The sequence below is a fragment of the Cajanus cajan genome, chromosome 6 (assembly GCF_000230855.2).
Source record: "Cajanus cajan strain Asha chromosome 6, NIPB_CcT2T_4, whole genome shotgun sequence".
NCBI classification, from domain to species: Eukaryota; Viridiplantae; Streptophyta; class Magnoliopsida; order Fabales; family Fabaceae; genus Cajanus; species Cajanus cajan.
Window position 1 is genome coordinate 55,710,847 of NC_138522.1, and position 22,252 is coordinate 55,733,098.

At 31.6% G+C, this 22,252-nt stretch overlaps 2 protein-coding genes across 10 annotated transcripts; both read right to left on the reverse strand.

The window, feature by feature from the left end:
• Positions 1-403: 403 nt before the first annotated feature.
• On the reverse strand, positions 404-11,333 carry LOC109798092 (FAD-linked oxidases family protein). Of its 5 annotated transcripts, XM_083077688.1 has the most exons (20): positions 11,232-11,333; positions 10,952-11,149; positions 10,475-10,577; positions 10,057-10,157; positions 9,382-9,430; positions 7,909-8,001; positions 6,011-6,125; positions 5,831-5,891; positions 5,545-5,581; positions 5,410-5,471; positions 4,287-4,383; positions 3,284-3,358; positions 3,100-3,208; positions 2,486-2,595; positions 2,211-2,273; positions 1,622-1,701; positions 1,357-1,487; positions 1,165-1,208; positions 852-1,046; positions 404-759 (listed from the first exon to the last, which is right to left on the reverse strand). In XM_083077688.1, the coding sequence occupies exons 2-19, from the start codon at positions 11,140-11,142 to the stop codon at positions 882-884; spliced, it is 1,686 nt and encodes a 561-aa protein (XP_082933814.1). In that variant the 5' UTR covers positions 11,143-11,149; positions 11,232-11,333; the 3' UTR covers positions 404-759; positions 852-881. The 5 variants fall into 5 exon arrangements, 3 of the variants coding, with proteins under 3 accessions (XP_082933814.1, XP_082933813.1, XP_020213890.1); XM_083077687.1 differs by having other exon boundaries at positions 10,952-11,291; XM_020358301.3 differs by lacking the exon at positions 852-1,046 and having other exon boundaries at positions 10,952-11,289.
• Positions 11,334-17,011: 5,678 nt separating this feature from the next.
• On the reverse strand, positions 17,012-21,738 carry LOC109796913 (SPX (SYG1/Pho81/XPR1) domain-containing protein / zinc finger (C3HC4-type RING finger) protein-like protein). Of its 5 annotated transcripts, none has more exons than XM_020356767.3 (7): positions 21,310-21,738; positions 21,053-21,246; positions 18,818-19,062; positions 18,462-18,710; positions 18,234-18,371; positions 17,662-17,720; positions 17,012-17,589 (listed from the first exon to the last, which is right to left on the reverse strand). In XM_020356767.3, the coding sequence occupies exons 2-7, from the start codon at positions 21,219-21,221 to the stop codon at positions 17,472-17,474; spliced, it is 978 nt and encodes a 325-aa protein (XP_020212356.1). In that variant the 5' UTR covers positions 21,222-21,246; positions 21,310-21,738; the 3' UTR covers positions 17,012-17,471. The 5 variants fall into 5 exon arrangements, with proteins under 5 accessions (XP_020212356.1, XP_020212359.1, XP_020212357.1 ...); XM_020356770.3 differs by having other exon boundaries at positions 21,053-21,309; positions 21,430-21,735; XM_020356768.3 differs by having other exon boundaries at positions 21,053-21,309; positions 21,416-21,735.
• Positions 21,739-22,252: the final 514 nt, after the last annotated feature.

A 22,252-nucleotide genomic window follows, 5' to 3' on the forward strand; every position in this document is an offset into this window, starting at 1 on the left:
AGGGTGGGGATTAACAATTGCCATAGAAGGAAAAGAAAAGAATTAGGGTTTTGCTGTAAAGCTGTTGGCTCTGGATACCATGTTAGAGAGGATCAGAGAAAAGGTTAAATGAGAAGGGTATGTTTTCATTTCATTTGACTTGCTTGTAAAGAAATACAAAGGGGCCTTTTATAGTAGCACCTCCTGCTGGTACAGCTGTCGAGAGATGATTACAAAATAACAAATCATAACAAAATAGGACAGGTGACAACTAGAATATTCTAATGAAATAACAGAATGATAAAAGACAAAAGAAGAGTAATATTTTCCATATTACTCTCTAACACATTATGAAACTTAATTTAAAAATGGCCTGAAGCATTCAATGAAGAAATTACATGGAGAAAATGTATACTACAGATAATAAAAGACAAAAGAAGAGTAATATTTTCCATATTACTCTCTAACACATTATGAAACTTAATTTAAAAATGGCCTGAAGCATTCAATGAAGAAATTACATGGAGAAAATGTATACTACAGATATTGCCTGATGTTAGAAACATCAAACAGCAATACGTTGATTTTGTAAAATTGAGAAGACCATGTTTATCCATGGTTTTCTATACTATAAACATACTTCTTGGAGTCACGTTACTACTAGAAACAAATATGGGGAGGGATGAGTTTTCCTGGATTCATGATATTGTTGGGATCTAGGACTGTTTTTATTTTTTTCATTGTCCTCAATGCTTCCACTCCGAGTTCTTCTTCAAGATACTGGATAAAGCAACAAGGGATGAGAATTTTAGTACTTTAGAGCTGAAATCATAATTATAAAATAAGGAATAACACATTTGAAAATAAAATACCATCTAAAACAACCATGAAGCATCAAAACATTATCTGTCTCTTGCCGATCTTTGCATGTTAACTACGATTCTCAATAATAACCGATATGTAACACAGAATCGACCTATTTCTTGTTTATCTCTAATAGTGTAAGGCATTCTGTTGCCACTGTACAGCAAGCTTACTGTGGAAGTTTGTTTTCTAAAGCTAATAGCCTAATAGACACCAGATATAGATTTTAAGATTTGTTAGATTATGCAGCGTTGGGAAATTTGAATGAGTAACTAATATTATGTGTAAAGCTTTAAAGAAACACAGACACTAGTGCAGTACCTTCATTTTTCCGGTGCCAACACCATGTTCACCAGTACAGGTTCCTGTTTGGAAGCAACACAAACCAATTTCAATACTGCAACTGCTATACTTGCATTATGGCTTTTGAGAAGAAAAATACCGATTGCTAAAAGGCACTCGAAATACCACACTAACAGGCAACAGAAACTGTCAACACGTTATTGTTAATACCTTCTAATGACAAGGCAGCATAAACCATAAATTTGTTGAGTCTCTCCGCCTCCTGCCGCTGTTCTTCTTGGGCAGGATCAAATAGAATAACCGTGTGGAAATTACCATCACCAGCATGCGCAATTACTGTGCTGGCAAGGAAAAATACATACGTGTATTGATCATCAGTTTGTTTGATCATTCATCATCATCAAGTAACATGAATTATGACACAATTGAATCTAACTTCAGTATCCAGGAATCAAATAACCCTGATCAGACTTACCAAATTAGTGGTGATGCATCCAGCTCCTTTTTAGATTTTGAAATCAAATTGGCAAGTTGAGATAAAGGAACACATACATCCTACAGCAGATAAAATACCCCCCCACCCCATCCCCACCCAAAAAAAAAAAAAAAGCAATTGGAAGTCAAGAAAATTTGGAACTCTTCCATTTGAAAAAAAAAAATCAGCAAATCTGAATGTATTTAAATATGAGAAGAAACAAAAAGCATCACTTCAAAGTTCAAATGCTTCTCTTTTAAGTCTTCGCACAGGCCTTCTATTCTTTTGATCTTAGGGGCTAACATGAAGATGCTTTCAGAGGGAAGGCAGCACAGCTAATGCTTATAAAAAAATGTTTCAAGAAAGAAAAAATCACTCTTTTCATTTTGTTTCCCCATCCACAACAAGCACGTGCACTCTTAGATCCCCATTGACTTGGTTTGACATTGATATCTTCAATTTAATCAGATCAAAATATTTTTTTATTGAGGGGTTAGATAAAATTCTTTAGTTGTTTTCTATAAACTAAACATGAACTCAACAATGTAGAAATTAAATTAAAATATATAATATTTCATAATTAACTCACTGTAATCATTGCCTCCATATTAGGTTCCATTGCAAAGCAAGCCCAGAGTGCCTCTTTCCTTACCTTCACATGAAGAGGATATTGGCTTAAATGTAGAAGTAAATAGTAATACTGACTAACTAAAGGTCATTTACAGCACGTCTCAATGAAAAAGTCAGTATATACTATGATCAGGTTAGTAACAGTGTAAATGTAACTTCAAACACATGCATACAGAAACTTCACTTTGAAGATGAGGGGGCAATGTTGACCATAATAAAGAAATAAACTTTTACCTTCCAAAGTTCTTTTTTTTCTTCTGGTTCTTCTGCGAATACAAAATCAGAGCCATTGTGCTCAGAAACAAGTTTCCGAACAATTTGTGTTTGTTCACGTGCATATGCCTCTGAAAAGTGAAGAATATATTGCTAAGTTAGGTATAACACTTACGAAATGAAAGTATATATAACACTCATTAAAAAGGACCCTGCATTATTTATTACTGTTGTGAATACTATATGTAGCATATTTCATAGACAACTTTTGATCTTCACTCTTTCATACTATGCCATAACTAGTAAATTAAATCATGCTATAAGATTTGCTTTCTTTCCTTCTTTCTATGTGTGCACATTTTACACTAAACCTTCCATATTTGCAACTTTTGACTTGATAGAAATCTTGGGAGAATTTCACAACAAAAGCCATTATGGTGGAAGAATCAAAGGCCATATAAATCCCATGTCTGTATCCCATACTTTGCAAGTTGCAATTGGATCTTAACATTTCCAAAGCTTCCAAGCAGATTATGAACTTGATCTGTGGTATTCTAACATATCCAGCTAATATATATTATGCTATCTAACTATTAAAAAGTTACACCTGTAGAACAGAATATGGAAGGACCAACCTGTTCCTACGAATTCAAACATTAAAGTTGGACATTCAGGCAAATTCTTCCCATTAGCCATATTGATAGCTTTCACTTGGACTTCATCTAGTAGCTCTACCCTTGACACCTAACCCACATAAAAAGAAACTCATAATTGGATAGAGAAAGATATTGATTTTTAAATTATGAACCAGAGTCCTACCTGTATACCAGACATCATGGTGGCAATAGCAACATTTGCCGCATCCTTCACAGAAGGGAAATTGCACATTGCAACCTGCACACTTCGATTAGAAAGGTAATCCAGATGATTCCAAATAAGTCAAATTATACACCTATAGTAACAACTCCAAACATATTCTTGCAGAATAAAACATGTAATAAGTTATCTAGAAAATAAAACATTCCCCCATGCACCATCTAAATAAAAACACACTGACAGTGAAGGTAAAGAACTGTAGTTCAGAATAAATTTTTTACTTGAGACCATATAACAAGATTGTTAAAACAAACTGACTTTATTCTTTTATACCTCTACTTGCCAATTCCCAAATTTCATGAAATACAGGCAAGTACCAGAAGATATTAAGTGAGAAAATGGAAATTTATCTAACATTGTGAGTGGATCAGCTGCTAAGGTTTCCCACAAAATCAAATTGATATGGAAAAGCAACTCATAGAAACTTAAATACTTAATACAGCAGAATAGCGATATAAATAAATTAAACATCTAAATAAATAGTTTTATACAACTTTAGATATTTGGAAGAATGGATATACTGCATTCTTCCGAGCTTGGATTGGCCATGTAATGATGAGATGACATTAAAATTGACAGGAGGAAGAAACATAGGGCAGTAGTAAAGGAATAGAACAATTTTAAGATGACCCTATAGTGAAGAAAACGAAAAAAGTGACATCTAAATATTGGAAGCTGCATAGCTTATGATGCACTGCTGTTTATAACATAAAAGCATTCCAGAATAGAAACTAGAAACGAGCAACCTTGCTATCCAAATTTAGAATTGGATGATAGAGCTTGCATTGACATATGTCATGGAGCAGAACCAACAAAAAAAATCAAATGATTTTTAATAAAATTAAATAAAAGAATAATGCAACATATAAATTTAATATGTTGAGCACAATAACAATGTTCAACGGATCAAACAAACTTGAGAAAAGGATAAATTTAATCAATGTACCACTGAATACTGGGGAAGTTTCTGAAGCTTCAGTGTTACTTCTGTTATAACACCAAGTGTCCCTTCACTTCCAATCATCAAGCGGGTCAAATCATACCTAGAATATATAAGTTAAAGAAAAAATCAGTAGTCTGTCATTACACAGTCCCTATAGGGTTTCTTTCAAGTATTTTGGAATGTAATGCAAGGGAGTTGTGTAGCATGCATAATGCATTCATGTAACCAAGGGTATCTTTTTTGAAGCGGTAACAAAGGTTTGGACATCATGAGGTATAAGCAAAGAATTTTTAATGCAGATAGGTTTATATCATGGTTTGACATTAAACCTTGTATAGATTTTCTCATTCCTCACAAACAAACTGTTAGGTTCTCAGAGATGACAGAAAGGAAAAAGGCATTCTTCGTCCGAGTTTATTGAATCTTTAGGAGAAAAAAATGATTACACAAAGGAGACTACTCCTTTCACACTGGAATCTGTCCAGTTGGTAACTAAAAACTTCAATGTATTCTCCTCCTCACCCTAAACAGAGGACCTATTTAAAGAAAGCTGAAACTAACTAATTGTTACCGAAAACCTAACTAATAGGTCAAAGGATCAAATAGGTTTAATTCCTATTTGTACCCCTCTTCCTATAATACACTTTTAACCCTCTATTTATCTCCTGTGGTTCCTGATGTCTAACACAAACTTACTAGGCATATTCAAGATGAAGTGACTTGGGTGCTAAAGTTGAAGTTGCAGGGAAATGCTTTTGAGGCCAAAAGGATTTCAATTGAGTAGATCAAAGACAAATTATATTGATTTTATGTTCATCCAGCAAAGGAGAGTGGATGAAGCATAAGAATTGGGGATGAAATACCCAAAATTAAGAGCTTCAAATACTAAACAGGCCATACTAAAAGATAGAGGGATGATTAAAATGTCAAACATTATATCCAAGCAGGATAAATGAAATATAGAACTGCCTCATATTTTATGATTTTATTTTATTGTGGATAGAATTTCCAAATATCTTTCCCTTTGTAGTTTAACTATATTAGCTTGACCTTTGACAAGCTCACAGAAGGGGAAAAATTATAAGTGAAATTAATTATTAGATAAAGGGAAAGGTCTATAACAAACCCTGCAGCACTCTTCCTAGCACGTGATGCAGTCTTCACAATATCTCCATTGGCAAGAACCACCTGGAATACAAATAGGACTGTAAATACAGTAGCACTTCAATGTATTAGAGACTGAAAATTGGAATTAACAAACCTTGAGACTGACGACATTATCACGCATAGTTCCATACCTACAAATTGTTAAGGGGAACCATTATGGTCAGTAGGATGGAAAAGCTGGGCATTTTGGGAGATGAAATTACATCAACATCAAGTTAAGTAATCTTTAGTAATAAGCCTCATGCAAAATATCTTCAAACCAAATACATGACCCTATAAGCAAACAGTTTGGCACCCAGCAAGATGAAACATTTAAATTAGCATGTATCAGTGTTTACCAGCAACAAACAAAAATATACATATAACAGAAAAGTGACTACCTCACAGCTAATGAACCGGAGCAGCGTGTAGCACACATGCCTCCAATGCTAGCACCAGGACCTGCTCATAACAAGTACAAATTTGAACTTAAAATCAGCATTTTATTCTGGATTTATAGGCCTCGTTTGTCTTTCAACTATCAGAGATATTCCCAGGTCATATCCAAGTATCCAACTTACCTGGATCAAGTGGAAAAAATAAGCCGTAAGGTTCCAAATACTCATTAAGCTCCATCCACCCAATGCCAGGCTCAACAACAACATCCATGTCATCCACATGTAATGCTTTCACTCTCTATAGATTATACCAGTATATGATGTAAGCATAACAGTTGAAGTTCACCTTTTTGTGTCCAATCTGTACCTACGGGGACACATGATCTGTTTTCTACATGTTTAAATACATCTGAGCAAACATACTATCTACATAATGGTACATGCACATATAGACAAGATTAATCTAATGATACTGCATTAATCATCAATAAATTTACAGTTGCTGACTCTTAACACAATTTTCAATACTAAAAATTCAATAAATTGGGTAAATTTCTCTATAAGCACTTCTAGTAGAGCAAAATAGGAAGAAAAAATGAAATAAGTTCCTTCATAAGCTAAAATTAGCTTATGCATAAGCTATTTTAAAAGTTCTCTCCTACTAACTTCTCCAAAATCTTATTTTTAACTCATGCATAGGCTAGTTTGAGCTAATGGAGAAGTTTATTTTGATTTTTATTTTTATTTTTCTCTCTTAGAAGTACTTTTAGAGAAGCTTATCCAAATACATCTTTAATGCAATTGCATATCAAGGACTCGTACTCGAGATCACTAATTATGATGTAACAAACCCATGTCAATTGATCTACATGCTTGGTGGCATTAAAAAACATTTGATAACAAGTAACAATGAAGATTATCATCTATGATGTATAGAAACAATGTGTATCAAATACAATACATATCTAATATAGTGATACAATTATTCTAAAAATATAGGATATGATACATGGTAAAATAGGTATCTAGATATGTATAATTTTTATACAACATAATAAATATATAATTGCAATTTTGGAAATTCCAATTAAGAACATACTTCTTGGACATTACTTAAAAACAAAAAAAATCATTCATAAAGAGGACAATTTCCATTTTTTGTTCATCAAGTGACAATGCTTCTATTTTACTAAATTATAAACATATCTATGTCTCATGTAGCTATATTGAATTTTCATAATTTTTTAAAGGCATGGCATGGATACTTCACCAATATGTATCCAGGAGTATCAGATAAGGATATAGACACAACACATGAAGCAAATTAAAGTATCAGCACTTCATAGAATGTCATGCACCAAAACGCAAAATTTTATATTGCATCTCTGACAAATATTGTGACATAGCAAGGAGAAGACATTTAGTAAGAGAGAAGTCATATCAAGTCTGCAAGTTCTCAACACTGTCTTAAGACAACCAAATTAAATACATCCCACAGAGCAATTCAATACAAGCCCTAAAATTTATTTCAGAGAAAAATAATACTTGTTGGAACTAAATGCATGCTTGTGTAAAATAGCTCCCTGATTAGACTGAAGACAACACCACAGGCAGGGGTGATAATGCACTTCCCATAAAGAACTCATCATCTTTGTGTTTCATTTTTATATCTTCTTCCCTTAAGGACTGTGGTAGGGGTAGGTGCTTATAGTTTAGCATCAGAAACATGCTCAATTCAGCCAAAAGACATCTTATTTTTTCACAAGAGGGGTAAAATTTTATGTGAAGGCTGCGATCAAAAAGGAAGAATAAGATTTCCTCCATAAACAGCTTATAATGAGAATAAAAAAAGGACAAGTATGGATTCAACACTCCTTATCCAATAATCTTAAACTTTCAACTAGTCTACCATGCCTGATTTATTCTCTAACATATTAAAGACAAGTGTGTTCAGCAACTCTTGAGTAGACATGGGGCCAAATACACTTTACATAATCAAATAAATATTTCAAAATTGTAATGGTCCTGCTTGAAACAATTACATGCAGATGTACCAATATCATAATAGAACATGTACATACTTTCATTGATGACATGTCAATGCAAACTCCTCCATGAGGGGATAAGGTGTGACCCTCAATTGATGTAGCTCCGCCATATGGTACAATAGGAACCTGTTACCAAAAAAAAATAATAATAAAAAAAAATAAAAAGTTAACTGCAGCTAACAGTTTCTCAAGAATACAATCATTATCTATTATTAACAATATGTTCCCATGAAATTGAAGACAAGTTATGGCTTTTTAAAAAATTCAAATGGATGTAAGACACACAATTTCCAACCATATGAATAATTAAAGCAGGTTTGAATTTGATGGATTATACTGTAAAAACAGACTGTGAATTACTCAATAGACCACAATAGTATAATTAGGATATAATTTATCAACACACATTTAGCATTCACATTTTTAACACAAGTAAATTTCTGACAGAAAGTTGCAGTGTCAAACAATTCAAGAAGGGAGTTAAAGGAGGAAAAATGAAAATCATAACTTTCTTTTACCTTTTATAATCTGTTGAAACTTTAAAGAAAAGAAGGTTCTTTAGGAAAATAATAGAGTTTCAAAGACAACTTCAACAAATGCTAAATCTGTCAAGTGAAAACCAGTAAACAGCAACACATAAAAAAACATAACACTGGTAATACAAAGCATAAGCAGACCATTTTAAGCCAAAACTATGTATAAGAATAGGAGTCATAAGGATTAAACTCTCCACAAAAAAGGCACTCTAATAACATGCCAAATAACAGCTTGATTCAAAATTAAAATTGATTGGGAAGGGCACGTGGATTTTTGGTCTTTATAATACAAGCTCAAATAAAATGTCTGATAGAAGAAACAATATTATTATTATTATTTATTTATTTCAAGGGGGGTGGGGGTGAATTATTTAATAGAATTTAACCGAAAGAAATGCTGAATGCAGTACAATCACTGTGCAAGTTGGTACTAAAAGGTCAGCTACAGCTAAATTAGAAATAGACCCGACAGAAGTTAATGACTAAAAAATCGGAATTATACTTTTGAAATTTGTGATCCGCTAAATCAGTTCCTATGAGACCCATTATGCTTTAGAAAGATTGCTGGGCTATAACAAAAAAATATAGATATATGGTTACAACAAAGATAAAGAGGAAAAATTGATAATTCAATAGGCAGCGAAAGGAAGAAAAAAATGTATTTCATGAAGGAAGAAAGTCTCGGTTGAGAATTGGACAAAGAAAGCAGACTGAAGCATTTTTGTTAAGGATGAAAAGTGGTATAGACTGCAAATGTAAAACAATTCAAGTATGAAAGTAACAGAAGAAATATAGGATTTCTTTTAGTTGAGCAAAATCAATGCAGATTATTTGATGAAAAATGCATGACCAAAAGTGATATAATAAGGATTTGGTCTATGCCAAATGGCTTTATAATAAAATGTTAAGAGGGTAAGGCAATCAGCTTGAACATGCTAAACAATGTTTGGTGAGTTAGAAGAGCTCAAACCTTATGATCGTTACATAATTTGACAATCTTGGAGACTTCCTCTTCAGATCTGCAAATAAGAGTACAATGCAAGAAAAAAATACATGTGGATGTTTTAGCTTCTACCAACAAGAACGTATTACAATATTTTAAAAATCTCTCCTACTCTCACAAACTTATTCACGTCCAATTGAGATGCTAATACTATACAAAACAAAATGAAATTTCTTTTTGATACATTGTATAGAAAAAAATGATGGACAAGTTATACACATTTTTAAATCTATTGTATGACACATCACTCACATAAGACATCATATATCTCACTGGCATAGACATGTCTGACCCAGAATGACTAAGAGTTGGGAAATTCCTATGCACAAAACAGATGTCATGGAATCTCTTCTTGGTAAAATGAGATATAAGACACAAAAGCATGCAGGAGTGAAAGCACTTAACATATGGAAATATGAATATATAGATCTGCAAGATTCAGATACGTGATGAAAATGATTCAATTTACAATCTGCAAATTTACATCTTGACCAATGTTATGTAGAAATTTAATTTAACAAAGAAATCAACCACATACATCAGATTTTTCTAAATCATTGCAGCATTGTAAGAACCATGATCAGATGAATGAGGAAGTAAACAGATATTTCAGGCAAAGCTTGAGTTCAGAGCATGCCTCACCTCGGATAAACAATCACATCTGGGATATTGACAGCCTTGTGAAAACTGTTTTGTGGTTTTCCATGGTTATATCTCTCATCGTAATCAAGCGATATGTCATCCTGTAGGAATCAAGTAATATAACAATTAAGGCTGATAATCAGGGATGAAGGCCCAACACAACTGCTCATTTAGTCTGACTTCATTCATATCATACTCGAAGTATTCATGAACACTAAAAACCAACCACTGAATAAGACTAGCCTGCCTTCCAAAAACACATACATAGCTAATCTGCTTGACAAGAAAAAGAGCTGAGAAACTAAAAGAAACTTCCAAATATAATTAATAAACAAATTAGAACCAATCCAAGCCAATTCTTTCTTTCTTCAATTCAAATTCACGAGATATTCATATAAGCCAAGAGTTTGTATTGTACCTGACAGACAATTCTCAACTCCTGAAGAAGCTCCGGCGGAATTTCTTTCTTGGATCCCTTAACAACTAGTTGAGTGCTACCTTTGCCCCCAACAGTCACACCTCTAACATCCATTACAAGAAAGTCATCAAACAACTACTTGACTCATCGAGACTATTCAAGCAGACTCGTAGTTCAAGTGAAACATTAAGCTTCCTGTTAATCACAACTAATAATAACTCTTCAAAACCAGTGAAAACTATACCTTCATATGAAGGTAGGAGAAGAATGAGGTTATGCATGCATACAAGTTCCTATACTAGTTGAAAGAAAATCTATAACTATAACTCTATACGCTCATACACGTTGTTGATTGCACTCTCCACTAGGTATCTTCGCAACAAAAGACGAGCCTAGGCCTAGCTCTAGAACAAGTTAGATTATCATCACATAAAGATTAATTGAAGTTGAGGCATAAAGCATTTGAAAAAAGAGGACCTATCGTTGTCGCAGAAGGAAGGGTTGAAGTGTGGTTGAAGAGCGAGTGATCCAGCGGAAATAGCGAGAGCGAGAGGAAGCAGAGAGGTGGTGGTTCGGTGGCCGTTGAAAACGGTGGGAGCGGTGCGGTAACCGTAGAAGTGCTTAGACGAAGAACGCAAGCGAGAGAACCACGAAGAGAATTTTGACATGCTGATGCTGGTTGGTTGACGAACAGAAACAGTGAAGAATTGAATTCGGAACGAAACCAAACAGTTAGCACTTGGAAATAATCCTTTACCTTTTCGCTACACTGTCGGATCTCTATTCTCTGCTCCTACACCCAAACCAACGAACAGTTTTATCTTTTACAATATATTCTCTCACATGTTTATGTTTAAAATATATATGTTCATGAAATTAAAATTTTATAATAAATTAATTAAATATTTAAATTCTAAAAAAATATATTTCTGCAAAACTTTAAAATCATTTAGTATTTTGTTAAATAAATTCAAATTAAATTACATGTTTATAGATATATATTAATTAAAATTTATATAATGAAATATTAAATAATTTTTAAATTTTGTAATATACTATATCTATAATTTTTAATTTAACAGATAAATCATTGAAATTTATTGAAAATTATGAGTTATTAAGTGAAATTTTCCCTACATATATGTGTATCTTTTAAGTATTAGTTATGTTAATTACTCAAAAAAATTTAATATCATTATTATGTTAATCTATACTAATATATAAAAGGAATACTTGGATATATAACTATTTTTGGTCTCTACTTTTTAATAAATCATTATATTCCTTAAACATAAAAAAAATATTATATATTTTTTTCAAATAACTACACATAATTTTTTAATATTTTATCTATGTATAATTATTAAAGGCACGAAATGACACAACCCCTCTAGTATCTAATAAAGAAGATTAAAATAATACATCATGTTAATAATAATAATAAAAGATTGTCATAATGTAGTTAACTTGTATATTAAGTATGAATAACACATAAATGTGAATTTACATGTAAAAGAATGAATATTAAAAAAAAATCTAGTTTGTAAACTTTTCAAATCTTATTCAAAAGTTTCTTTTATATTTTGTTTAAAACTAAAATTTCTGCATCAAATAAGGATTGATTTATATGTTATTGGAGATTTTAGGTTTCCAATAGTCAGTTTTAGTATCTATCTAAAAAAAAAAACTTTTGATAAAATAGTTATACTCATTTTAATACCATACTTGATGTTGACGTGGACTTAGAAAATAAAGAAGTATGTGTTATTTTTCAATATCATTTCAAAAACTCAATTTTTTTAAAACCCCTAGAAAATAATCTATATGTTTTGTGAAAGATACTCTTTGATAATAAATAAAAATAAAATATAAATTGATTAAATTTATTTATAATTCAGTTGGAGTAATTAATATTTACGGAGATAAGAATAATAGTATGAATTTGCTTGGAAAAATAGTGCATATATTTAAGAAGAAAGGTTTATATTAAATAGTTTGTTTTATTCCATTTTTTTTGGAGATGACAAAAAAACCGTGCATGTAAATATTTGCAGATAAAAATTTGACATAAATTATAAATATATAATTAAATAAATATCTATTAGAAATAAAGTGAGGTCCAAAAGAGTAAGTAGTAGGTCCTCGTCTTCTCATCATATAAAAATTTGTTCTATATCTCCCACGTATTTATATGTTACGTAATTATAAGATAAATTGTGTTGAAATAAAAAAAATTCATTAAAATTATATAACTATTAAAAATATATTTAGGATTAATTAAGGATTTATAATATTTAAAATCTGGTAGATAAATTAACTCTAAATGTAATAAACTATTTCTTATAAATTTATAATGCAATTGAAGTATCTCAAAAAATTCGTTCTTTACCTTTTTTAAAAGAAATAAGTAAATGGCAATCTATTCTTATGTCATTGTTGATATTTAAATAATAATTAATTATAAAAAGTAATATATATATATATATATATATATATATATATATATATAACGGTAAGACCCTGTTTTTTATATAATATTGTCACGTCTTAATATAATAATAAAAAATTATTAAACTTTCTAAAACATGTTAAAAAATTATCTTTCTCAATCGATTTTTTTTAATAATTATATACAGTAATTTTAATTATGATAAAAAAAATTGTTCTTCTAAAATTATTGAAATTTGTTTTTAGTTTTTTTTAAAATTCATCCTATTTTAGTCTCTTAAATTTGAAAATACATTATTTTTAGTCTTTAAATACTTTAAATAGTACTTAAAAACATTTATAAAATATTATTTAAACTATTTTGTTAATTAAAAGTGATAAATTTTAAATTAGAGAAACTAAAATAAAACAAAAAAATCTAAAAAAACTAAAATCAAACTTAAGAAAATTTAAAAGGATTAAAAATATATTATACTCTTTCAATTATTCCGTCTCATAAAGGTTCGAAAATTCTCGTATGATATACAGTGAAAGAAATTATTTCGCAACTTTAAATATGGTTTATAATATTTTTTTTGCAATTTAATATAGCAAAATTGCTAATTATTCATTTTAGGTAATATTATTTTATTGTTATACACGTATCATTTTTTTTCTTTTCGTTTTTGATGAAATACCCGTATCATGTTTGACCTGTTTCTTTGGTCCTGCTAATAGTTAATCTTGAAAAACAAATTAACAAATCAATATGTAATTTTTTTTATTAAAAATTACATCGATGAGTGAGTTGTTGTAGTTTTCAATAAAACTTTAATTTTTATTAAAATTACAACTTTATATTATATTTCATTCGCATTTTATAAATTATATTATAATAAAAAAAATCATCTTAAACTATTTTATGATAACATTGTTCTTGCATGTGTTAAACCATTTTTTTCTCTAGATTCGTGCCTTCTGCACCCGCAAGTCCCAATATATATCAATAATTTTTTTAAGGAGCATTTGTATTTATATTTATACCTAATTATAAGGGGAATATGTTTTATTAATTATCTTTTGATTTTTCTATTTTTATTAGTCACTTTTATCTCATAGTTTACATAAGACTTTTGATAATTTTTAAAATTAATTATGCTTTTGAGTTTACTAGTATTGATTATGTGATTTTAATTTTTAAAATTTTAATTAAATAAATTTTAATTTATTAAGTATTGAAAATGTATAATTTTAATATTACAAATTTTAATCAAATAATTTTAGTTCTTTAAATTTTTAATTGTACAATTCTACTTTATCCTATTTAAAATTAATATATATATATATATATTAAAAATTATATAATTATATAATTATTGACCTATTTCAGTTATATATATATACATGTTAATTTTTATTAATGTATTAAATGATATAATTTTTTATTATTAAATAAGTAAATTTTATATATATTAGTAGTAGTAATATAATATTATTGGTAAATTAATATTGATAATATTAGTAGTATATTTATTGATAAGATAAACATATTATAATAAAGTTAATTAGAAATATCAATAGTTTTTTTAAAAAATAAAAAATATCAACCATGCGATTTGTTAGCTTTGTATCTACAAAATTATTAGATTTTTAATTAGAGAGAATAAAATTGTATAATTACGACACGAAAAAATTAAATTTACTTAATTAAAAATTTAGAAATTAAAATTACTTTCTCTTACAGATTCTAATAAAATATATTAAACATGTGATTAACACAAATTATAACTTTAAAATAAATTTTGGTATAATCTAAAATGACATTTCTTGTTAAAAAATAATTATATATATAATGAAAATATTAAATTAATGTCATTTTTTTAAAACCAATAAAAGAAATCAAAGCAAAACAAAAGAGGTAGAAGAAATATACATGGTGCTAATAAAGAGAAGTTTAAAAATAGAATGGTATTTTAATATGCAGAGTATGTGATTTTTTAATTTTAAAGTTTAAAAAAACTATATATAAAAAAAAGAGATGGGAGAAATTAAAAAACTATGAAATGTCAAAACAAAGTTTTTTTAATTAGAAAATATATTTTCAGTTATAAATGCCACAAAAAATGAAATGTTTCAAAATTTTGAAAACATCTTGTCGGTCAGAAATTTTTTTTTTCTCGAAAATAATGTCAAAAAGTTTCTCAAACCAAATGACCGAAATAACATATGGCAACAATTTTAAAAGACTAAAAATGTCTTTTTCCTGACTAAACCATTTATATATAGATAGTAGATCAGTTATATATAGATAGTAGATAACATATACCCCTCCACTTCGCTTAATTCTATTACTATTTATATTATCTATGTGAATGGAAAACTTTTGAAAAAGATTGTTTTAGGTTCAATAAAAAAATATTCTTTAAAATAAATTTAAAAAATATTGCCTTTAAAAAGTTAAAGATATTATTTATTATTATATTTTAATTATATCATTTCTACCTAATTTTTTTAGCATTTTATACATGGTGCAAAAAAAGTATTCAATACATCAATCATAAATGTGAGATCAATATTATATTTTCCTCTTAATATAAAGTATGGAGTAGGAAGGTGATTTGATTTTGAGCGTTTCTCGATTAGGCAGAGGGGCTCTTGCTATATTTATATGGTACATTGCCCTGTTGAAGACAACTTTTTTTCCCATCAACGAAGACAATATTAGAAATTTTTACTGATATAGAATTTTTTAAAAAAAAAATTACTAAAAAGGCATATGTTCAACTTTATTTATACTTCTAGCACCATTCACTGTTCACATTCAGAATTCGGTTCCCGGAGAACTGAATTCTGAGTAGTTTTAAATTATTTTTTTTTGGTTTGTGGACAGTTTGCACGAACCTTGAAAGTGGAACGACCCGTTCTGAAAGCAGAACGGCCCGTTCCGAAAGCAAAACGGCCCGTTCCGAAAGCAGAACGACCCGTTCTACTTGCACACGTAGACTGTTATTTTTTAAATTGGAACGGCCGAAGAACAGGCCGTTCTGCTCCCGGAACGGGCCGTTCCAATTTCAAAAATAACAGTCGTACAAGTAGAACGGGCCGTTCTACTTCCGAAACAAGCCGTTCCACTTCCAAGATTCGCGCAAATTGGGCCACAAAAAAAAAAATTAAAACTACTCAGAATTCGATTTCCTAGGAACCGAATTCTCAGCACAAAAAAAAAATTTTGAAGCTCAGAATTCGGTTCCCCAGGAACCGAATTCTGAGTATGAACAGTGAATGGTGCTAGATGTATAAATAAAGTTGAACATATGCCTTTTTGGTAAAATAAATTTTTAAAAAATTCTATATCCGTAAAAAATTCCGTGTTTGATAGTCCACGTTACTTCAGATTTTCATTTTCGAAATATCAGATTCATGGAGAAGCAAGTCTTTGTTGCTCACAAATGATCCACTTTATAATCAATCCCACACAACCAAACAGTCTTTGTTTCGTTGGCTGATGTGGCTAGTAAAATGCAACACTCTAGTGTAGGTAAGCACGGGAAGGAAGAGGCTGAACCCGACTTAGATGGAAGCATTATCAATTAGAAGAGGATGAACATACAAAATAACACCACTCAGTCACACACTGGTTGGGAAAATATTCTGTGTCAAGCCTCTGATCAGGAATGTTGTGAAAACCATGATTCCCAAGGGACGGGTTATCTACAATTAATATTGTAACAAACATATTCCTATTTCATTTGGATGATAAGGATACTCCAAAGTTCTTTCTAGATGCTTTTTGGAATAAGATGGGCTTCTTTCTCAATCTTCAATGGGACAGTGATAGACAACAACAATGACGAACAAGAGTATGACAGTGACAGAGCAGCAAAAACATGGATTGCAATTACCCAATAAAAATATAAAGTTAGGAATTATATTTTAGAGATTAAAAAAAGTGCGATTAAATTTTAGTTGTATTATACTTACATAAATTTTGTCTTTGAATTCTAATTTCAACTTTAAAGGACTTTTAAATGTCATAATTAAAGCTGAGAAATGCTATTCGTAGAACAAATTGTATAATAGAAAAAAAAAAGTGTTAAAAGATGTAATAAATGATATAATAAAAAGAAATAAACACACAAAAAAAATTATATAAATTATTGTATGAATATCCCATCTGATTAAAGTTCCCAGGTTCAATTTCATTCCTAAGTCGTAATTTGATATCCAATTATTTGTCTAAGTGTTCACATAAAACTTCAAGTTTAAATATAATTAGAATGACAATTATTCGATAACTTCCTTCGACATAAATTTTATAAAAAATAAAAATAAAAAAGGCTATGAATTAGACTATCAGTATCACCGACTCTGCCTTAAATTTTCGAGAAGTGACGAGACGACTGAGGATGCCACTGTCCAAAGTTGTCGTTTTTATTTATTATTTCCCTCTTCGTGCTAAGGTCTAAAGAACTATTTAAATCCTACCTCACCTACAGCAGCTCAGTGAAGCCAAAGGACGAACTCAGAATGATGTAATACTCGGGTGTCTCGATGGCCAAAGTATAAAAGCCTACAGCAACCCAATTGCATATGTGGACTGTAAATTCCAGAATTCCTTGGATTGCTTCAACATATCAGCACGTTCACCAGCTAGCCTCTCTTTCCAGTAATCTTTGCACCTGCAAAATCTTTAAGATTAATGTGATTCCATTGGTTCACATGAGAATAAGAAATATAATGTTATCATGACCATGTAATACCTTCTTTTCATCAGCAAATCAAGTTCTAACATACGCACAGCTTTAGAATAAACCCCAACCTGCATGAAAAAATGGTGTGTTTGTCCTTTATAAAAGCAACTTTTTATAATTAAAAACTTCAAAATACAAACAAACTTCAGAATATGCTTTAAAGCTCCAAGGAATAAGATAAATGACATTATCACTATACTTTAGTCATCAGGCAGCCATGTTTTGTTCACAAGGGAAAAATGGAAATACTCAATGTTTTGTGAAGATAACGAAGAGAAATTGCTGGATCAATGTTATTCAAGATAGGCTATAACGCCTCTACTCATCTTATAGAGATATAATTCTGAAAACGAAGATTACTAAGAGTTTGCAAACCAATTAATGATAGTGATAAATAAGGTCCATAAAGAACCTTCACCAAACCCACCCCTATTGAGTTGCATAATTGCATCATTGACTTCTATCTCATTATTATACCAATACTTTTTTTAGCCAGATTTAAATTTTTAGCAAGGGCAGTGTCAAGGGATTTTATTTTATTTTCTTCATTGATATATCAATGCTGAGTACAGAACACATACCTCTCTGCATATAGGACACTTGGACTCAGGACTTGCAGCTTTAATGCCTTGAAAAAGCATCACAGAGGCAGCTGAGCAAGCACATGACTTGCAGAAAATATGACCACAACTCAAAGCATATGGGTTGAAAATAACATCCTATCATATCACAATCCAAGCATTTATAAGAGATATTGAAATATCTTTCCTTTTTTTCCAGTGCAGCATATGATACAATTAGGAACTTACCAGACAAATTGCACAATGTAGATCATACTCGAGCTTAATAGAATCAGGAAGAATCAATGTCATTACAGCTTTAGTTATATTTATATCACACGAAAAGTGACCATAGACTCCATCAAGCTCACAACCATCTAGTCCACTAGAATTCAGATAAAAAGCACCCAACTCAATTAGCCAAGGTGAGTGCAAAAGTTCAATGTGTTCAGCATGCATCCTAGATTTGAAATTCTCCCCATTCACAGAGCTGTGTACCTGGAGTAGAATAGAAAAGGATGGAATGAACCCAAGAACACTAAATCAGAGGAAGTATAAATGAAAGGGGGTAACAGTATGTGGCAATTGTCTCGGTTGGTCCATACTTTATCATATTTCTTAAGTATTTTCCTCATTGCAATAGCATTCATTGCAATGTACTCAATTAGAATCCTCCCTTCTTGGGCAAGGGCTTGCCTGTCATTTTTGAAGCATTGGCGCAAGCGCAATACATATCTCTGCAGTCCTGTTGAAATATGAAGATGAAGGAGATGCTTAACTCTTGAACTAAAGTATACCACTACATCTGATGCTTCCTTCATCAACTCAGAGAAGAACTGTTGATCACACACTACAAGTGGAAAACAAAAACATTAAACAGCATAAAGCAATACACTTTGGTTAAATTCCAAAACACTTCATAATCTTTAATCAGGATTTTGCTCACAACATGCTTTAAATCTAATTGCTGCGGATAACATAAGCTCTGAACTGATCAATTGCAAAGAATATTCACAGAAACCAAATCATAAAGTGAATCAGGCGTTACAAACTGACTTTAGAGAAAACTTGAGTAAAATTATATTCACTAAATAATACTAATCTCAGCTAACATTAGCTCAAAACAAACTATTTCACTCAGAAAATTAAAAGTCTTGTTAGGGCCCGCTAGTCCACCCGTTCCTCCACCATAGTATGATATTGTCCGCTTTGGGCCCAAGCCCGCACGGTTTTGTTTTTGGGCTCCTTCCCAAAAGGCCTCATACTATGTGGAATGGTGGACACTTATAAACTAGCCAATGTTCCTTCATTTTACCGATGTGGGACTTGGGATGAATCCCAACAAACCTCCCCTCAGACCAAGGACCACATGTCTCGTGATCTCCTCCCCTCAAGCGATAATCCGTCACCATCTTGTTACCGCCGTTAACTCTACGGGACACGCCGCCTGAACACCACAATATCAGGAAGACTTTCGACACAAGGCACCAAGTTCGAATCTCCATCGCGAGGCACAACACTGAGGGTCTTCCCGCATCAAACCCAGACGAACCGTTGGCTCTGATACCACTTGTTAGGGCCCGCTAGTCCACCCGTTCCTCCACCATAGTATGATATTGTCCGCTTTGGGCCCAAGCCCGCACGGTTTTGTTTTTGGGCTCCTTCCCAAAAGGCCTCATACTATGTGGAATGGTGGACACTTATAAACTAGCCAATGTTCCTTCATTTTACCGATGTGGGACTTGGGATGAATCCCAACAAAAAGAACCACCAACCTTATTATGAAAGTAACAGTCAACCCTATAATCAAAGATCCCCATCATTAACCCTCTCCTCTAACTATCTCTGATTTTATAAAGCTATTCTCATCCCAAAATGTTAAAGCCATTACCTCTTGCTTGTTCCTGGACCTTCAAGAAACATCGCTTCCTTATATCTTTCTTTTCCAAAAAAACAAATCATAAATGAACTTACGAATTTTTTACATAAATAATATATTTTTTTTAAATTACAAAAGTAACATCTGTGCAACATTATTTACCCAACTAGAACCAATTACTGTTCATGCTCCGGGAACCGAATTCTGAGCTTCAATATTTTTTTTTTTTTTTACAACTCAGAATTCGGTTCCCGGGAAACCGAATTCTGAGTTGTTTTAATTTTTTTTTTTTTGCATTTGTGGCCCATTTTGGGTGAATGCCGGAAGTAGAACGGGCCGTTCCGGAAGCAGAACGGCCCGTTCTGCTTAAACACTTAGAGTGTTTTTTTTTTAAATTAGAACGGCCGTTCCAATTTTAAAAAAAGCACTCTAAGTGTTTAAGCATAACGGGCCGTTCTGTTTCCGGAACGGCCCGTTCCACTTCCAAAACTTGCACACACTTGGGCACAAACGCACAAAAAAAAAATATTGAAGCTCAGAATTCGGTTCCCCGGGAACCGAATTCTGAGCATGAACAGTGATTGGTTCTAGTTGGGTAAATAATGTTGCACAGATGTTATTTTGGTAAAAAAAAATTAAAATAATTTTATTTACGTAAAAAATTCATGAACTTACAGCAAAATTAAATAAACTCAACACTAATATAAACCCTTACTCTTAATTTTAATTGACTACTTAACCTAATAGTCTAACATATTAATTCGCCCACAATCCCCAATTTGTTCCCGTGAATGCAAGAGCATGAACCCTAGCATCTGGAAAAGGCAGAAAATAAGACCCCCGCGACCTAAGACTAATTTCTAAAAACGAAATGAATCATTCAACTAAGACCATGCCAAACAAGTTTCAATTTTCACATAAGAGACAATTCAGAAATAGTATACGAAGTGGTTTTACTTACATGGGCAAGAGTGACAGTGACATAACTGGTCCTTATCCAAAGAGGTATCTTTCTGGCAACTCTTCAAGACTTTCTTCAATCTGATGTATTCGACGTGGGCACATTTATCGTCCACTAACCACTCTCGCTCTTCCTGCAGGTACTCTCTGAATGCACACCCGAATTTCATTTCTCCTTTTCCTCACTTCCAAATCCTAATCCACGCAACAATTCGATTATCTAATCAAATGGGCATCATTAATTATTGCACAGCGTACCTGAAACGGACGAGAGCGCGTGAGAAATAAGAAAAAGATAAAGTTTTGGTTTTGTTGGGAATGGGAGAAAGAAAGTGTGGTGAAGGTAACTGAAGGCGATATATACGGTGTTGTTGTTACTTGTGAGTTATGAGTGATGGTTAGCCTCGAGTTTCTCGAGAGCTCAACGGATGAGGGTTTTGGTTGTGTGTGAGTGTAGGAGAATGAAGAAAAGAGAAAAGGAATTTGATGTCATCTCCGAGTGGATCGAGAATAAGGAACGTATTATTAACGTGAGTTTCAAGCCACCAAGACCCGCGCATATTTCGCAATTTGCAAAATAAATTATTTTTTGTTGGATGCACTGCTTCAGTGTCAACCCTTCCCTTTTTCTTCCTTACACTTGCTCAACAGGATCAATTTATTACTTTCACTAACTTTTTTTTTTTATCATTTACCTGCAAAAAAATCCCTTTTCTTTATTTTATTCACAAGTAATTAAGTTTCTTTTTACTATTCAATTTGAAGTTAATAAAATGGTGATGAGAAGAAAAAAAAAACATTAGTGAGAAAAGAGAAGATAAAAAGAAGAACAAAAGTCTAAAAATAAAAATAGAAACAAAATCCGTTAATGCCTGTGTTCTCTGTTTTTGGTTTAAATTAAACCAAGAGGCAAAGAGCATGTCCCTGTTTTTGTTTTTTTTTTTTCCCCTCCTTTTTCTCCCGTACAAAAAGACACCATGCAAGCATTACACACACAAAGGACACCCTGCAACCATTACACAACCAGTAACTGCGTCAGGAACAGGGTTTGGGGACTGACATGTCTCCCACGTTAACAAGCGGTAAGTTTTTGTTTCTGTGCAAAGTTGATAAGAAGAAGAAGAAGAATAAGAATAAGAAAAAAGTGTTATGCATTGTGAAAGAGGCATGGGCATTAGGAGTGAGGGTTTTTCCTTTTCAC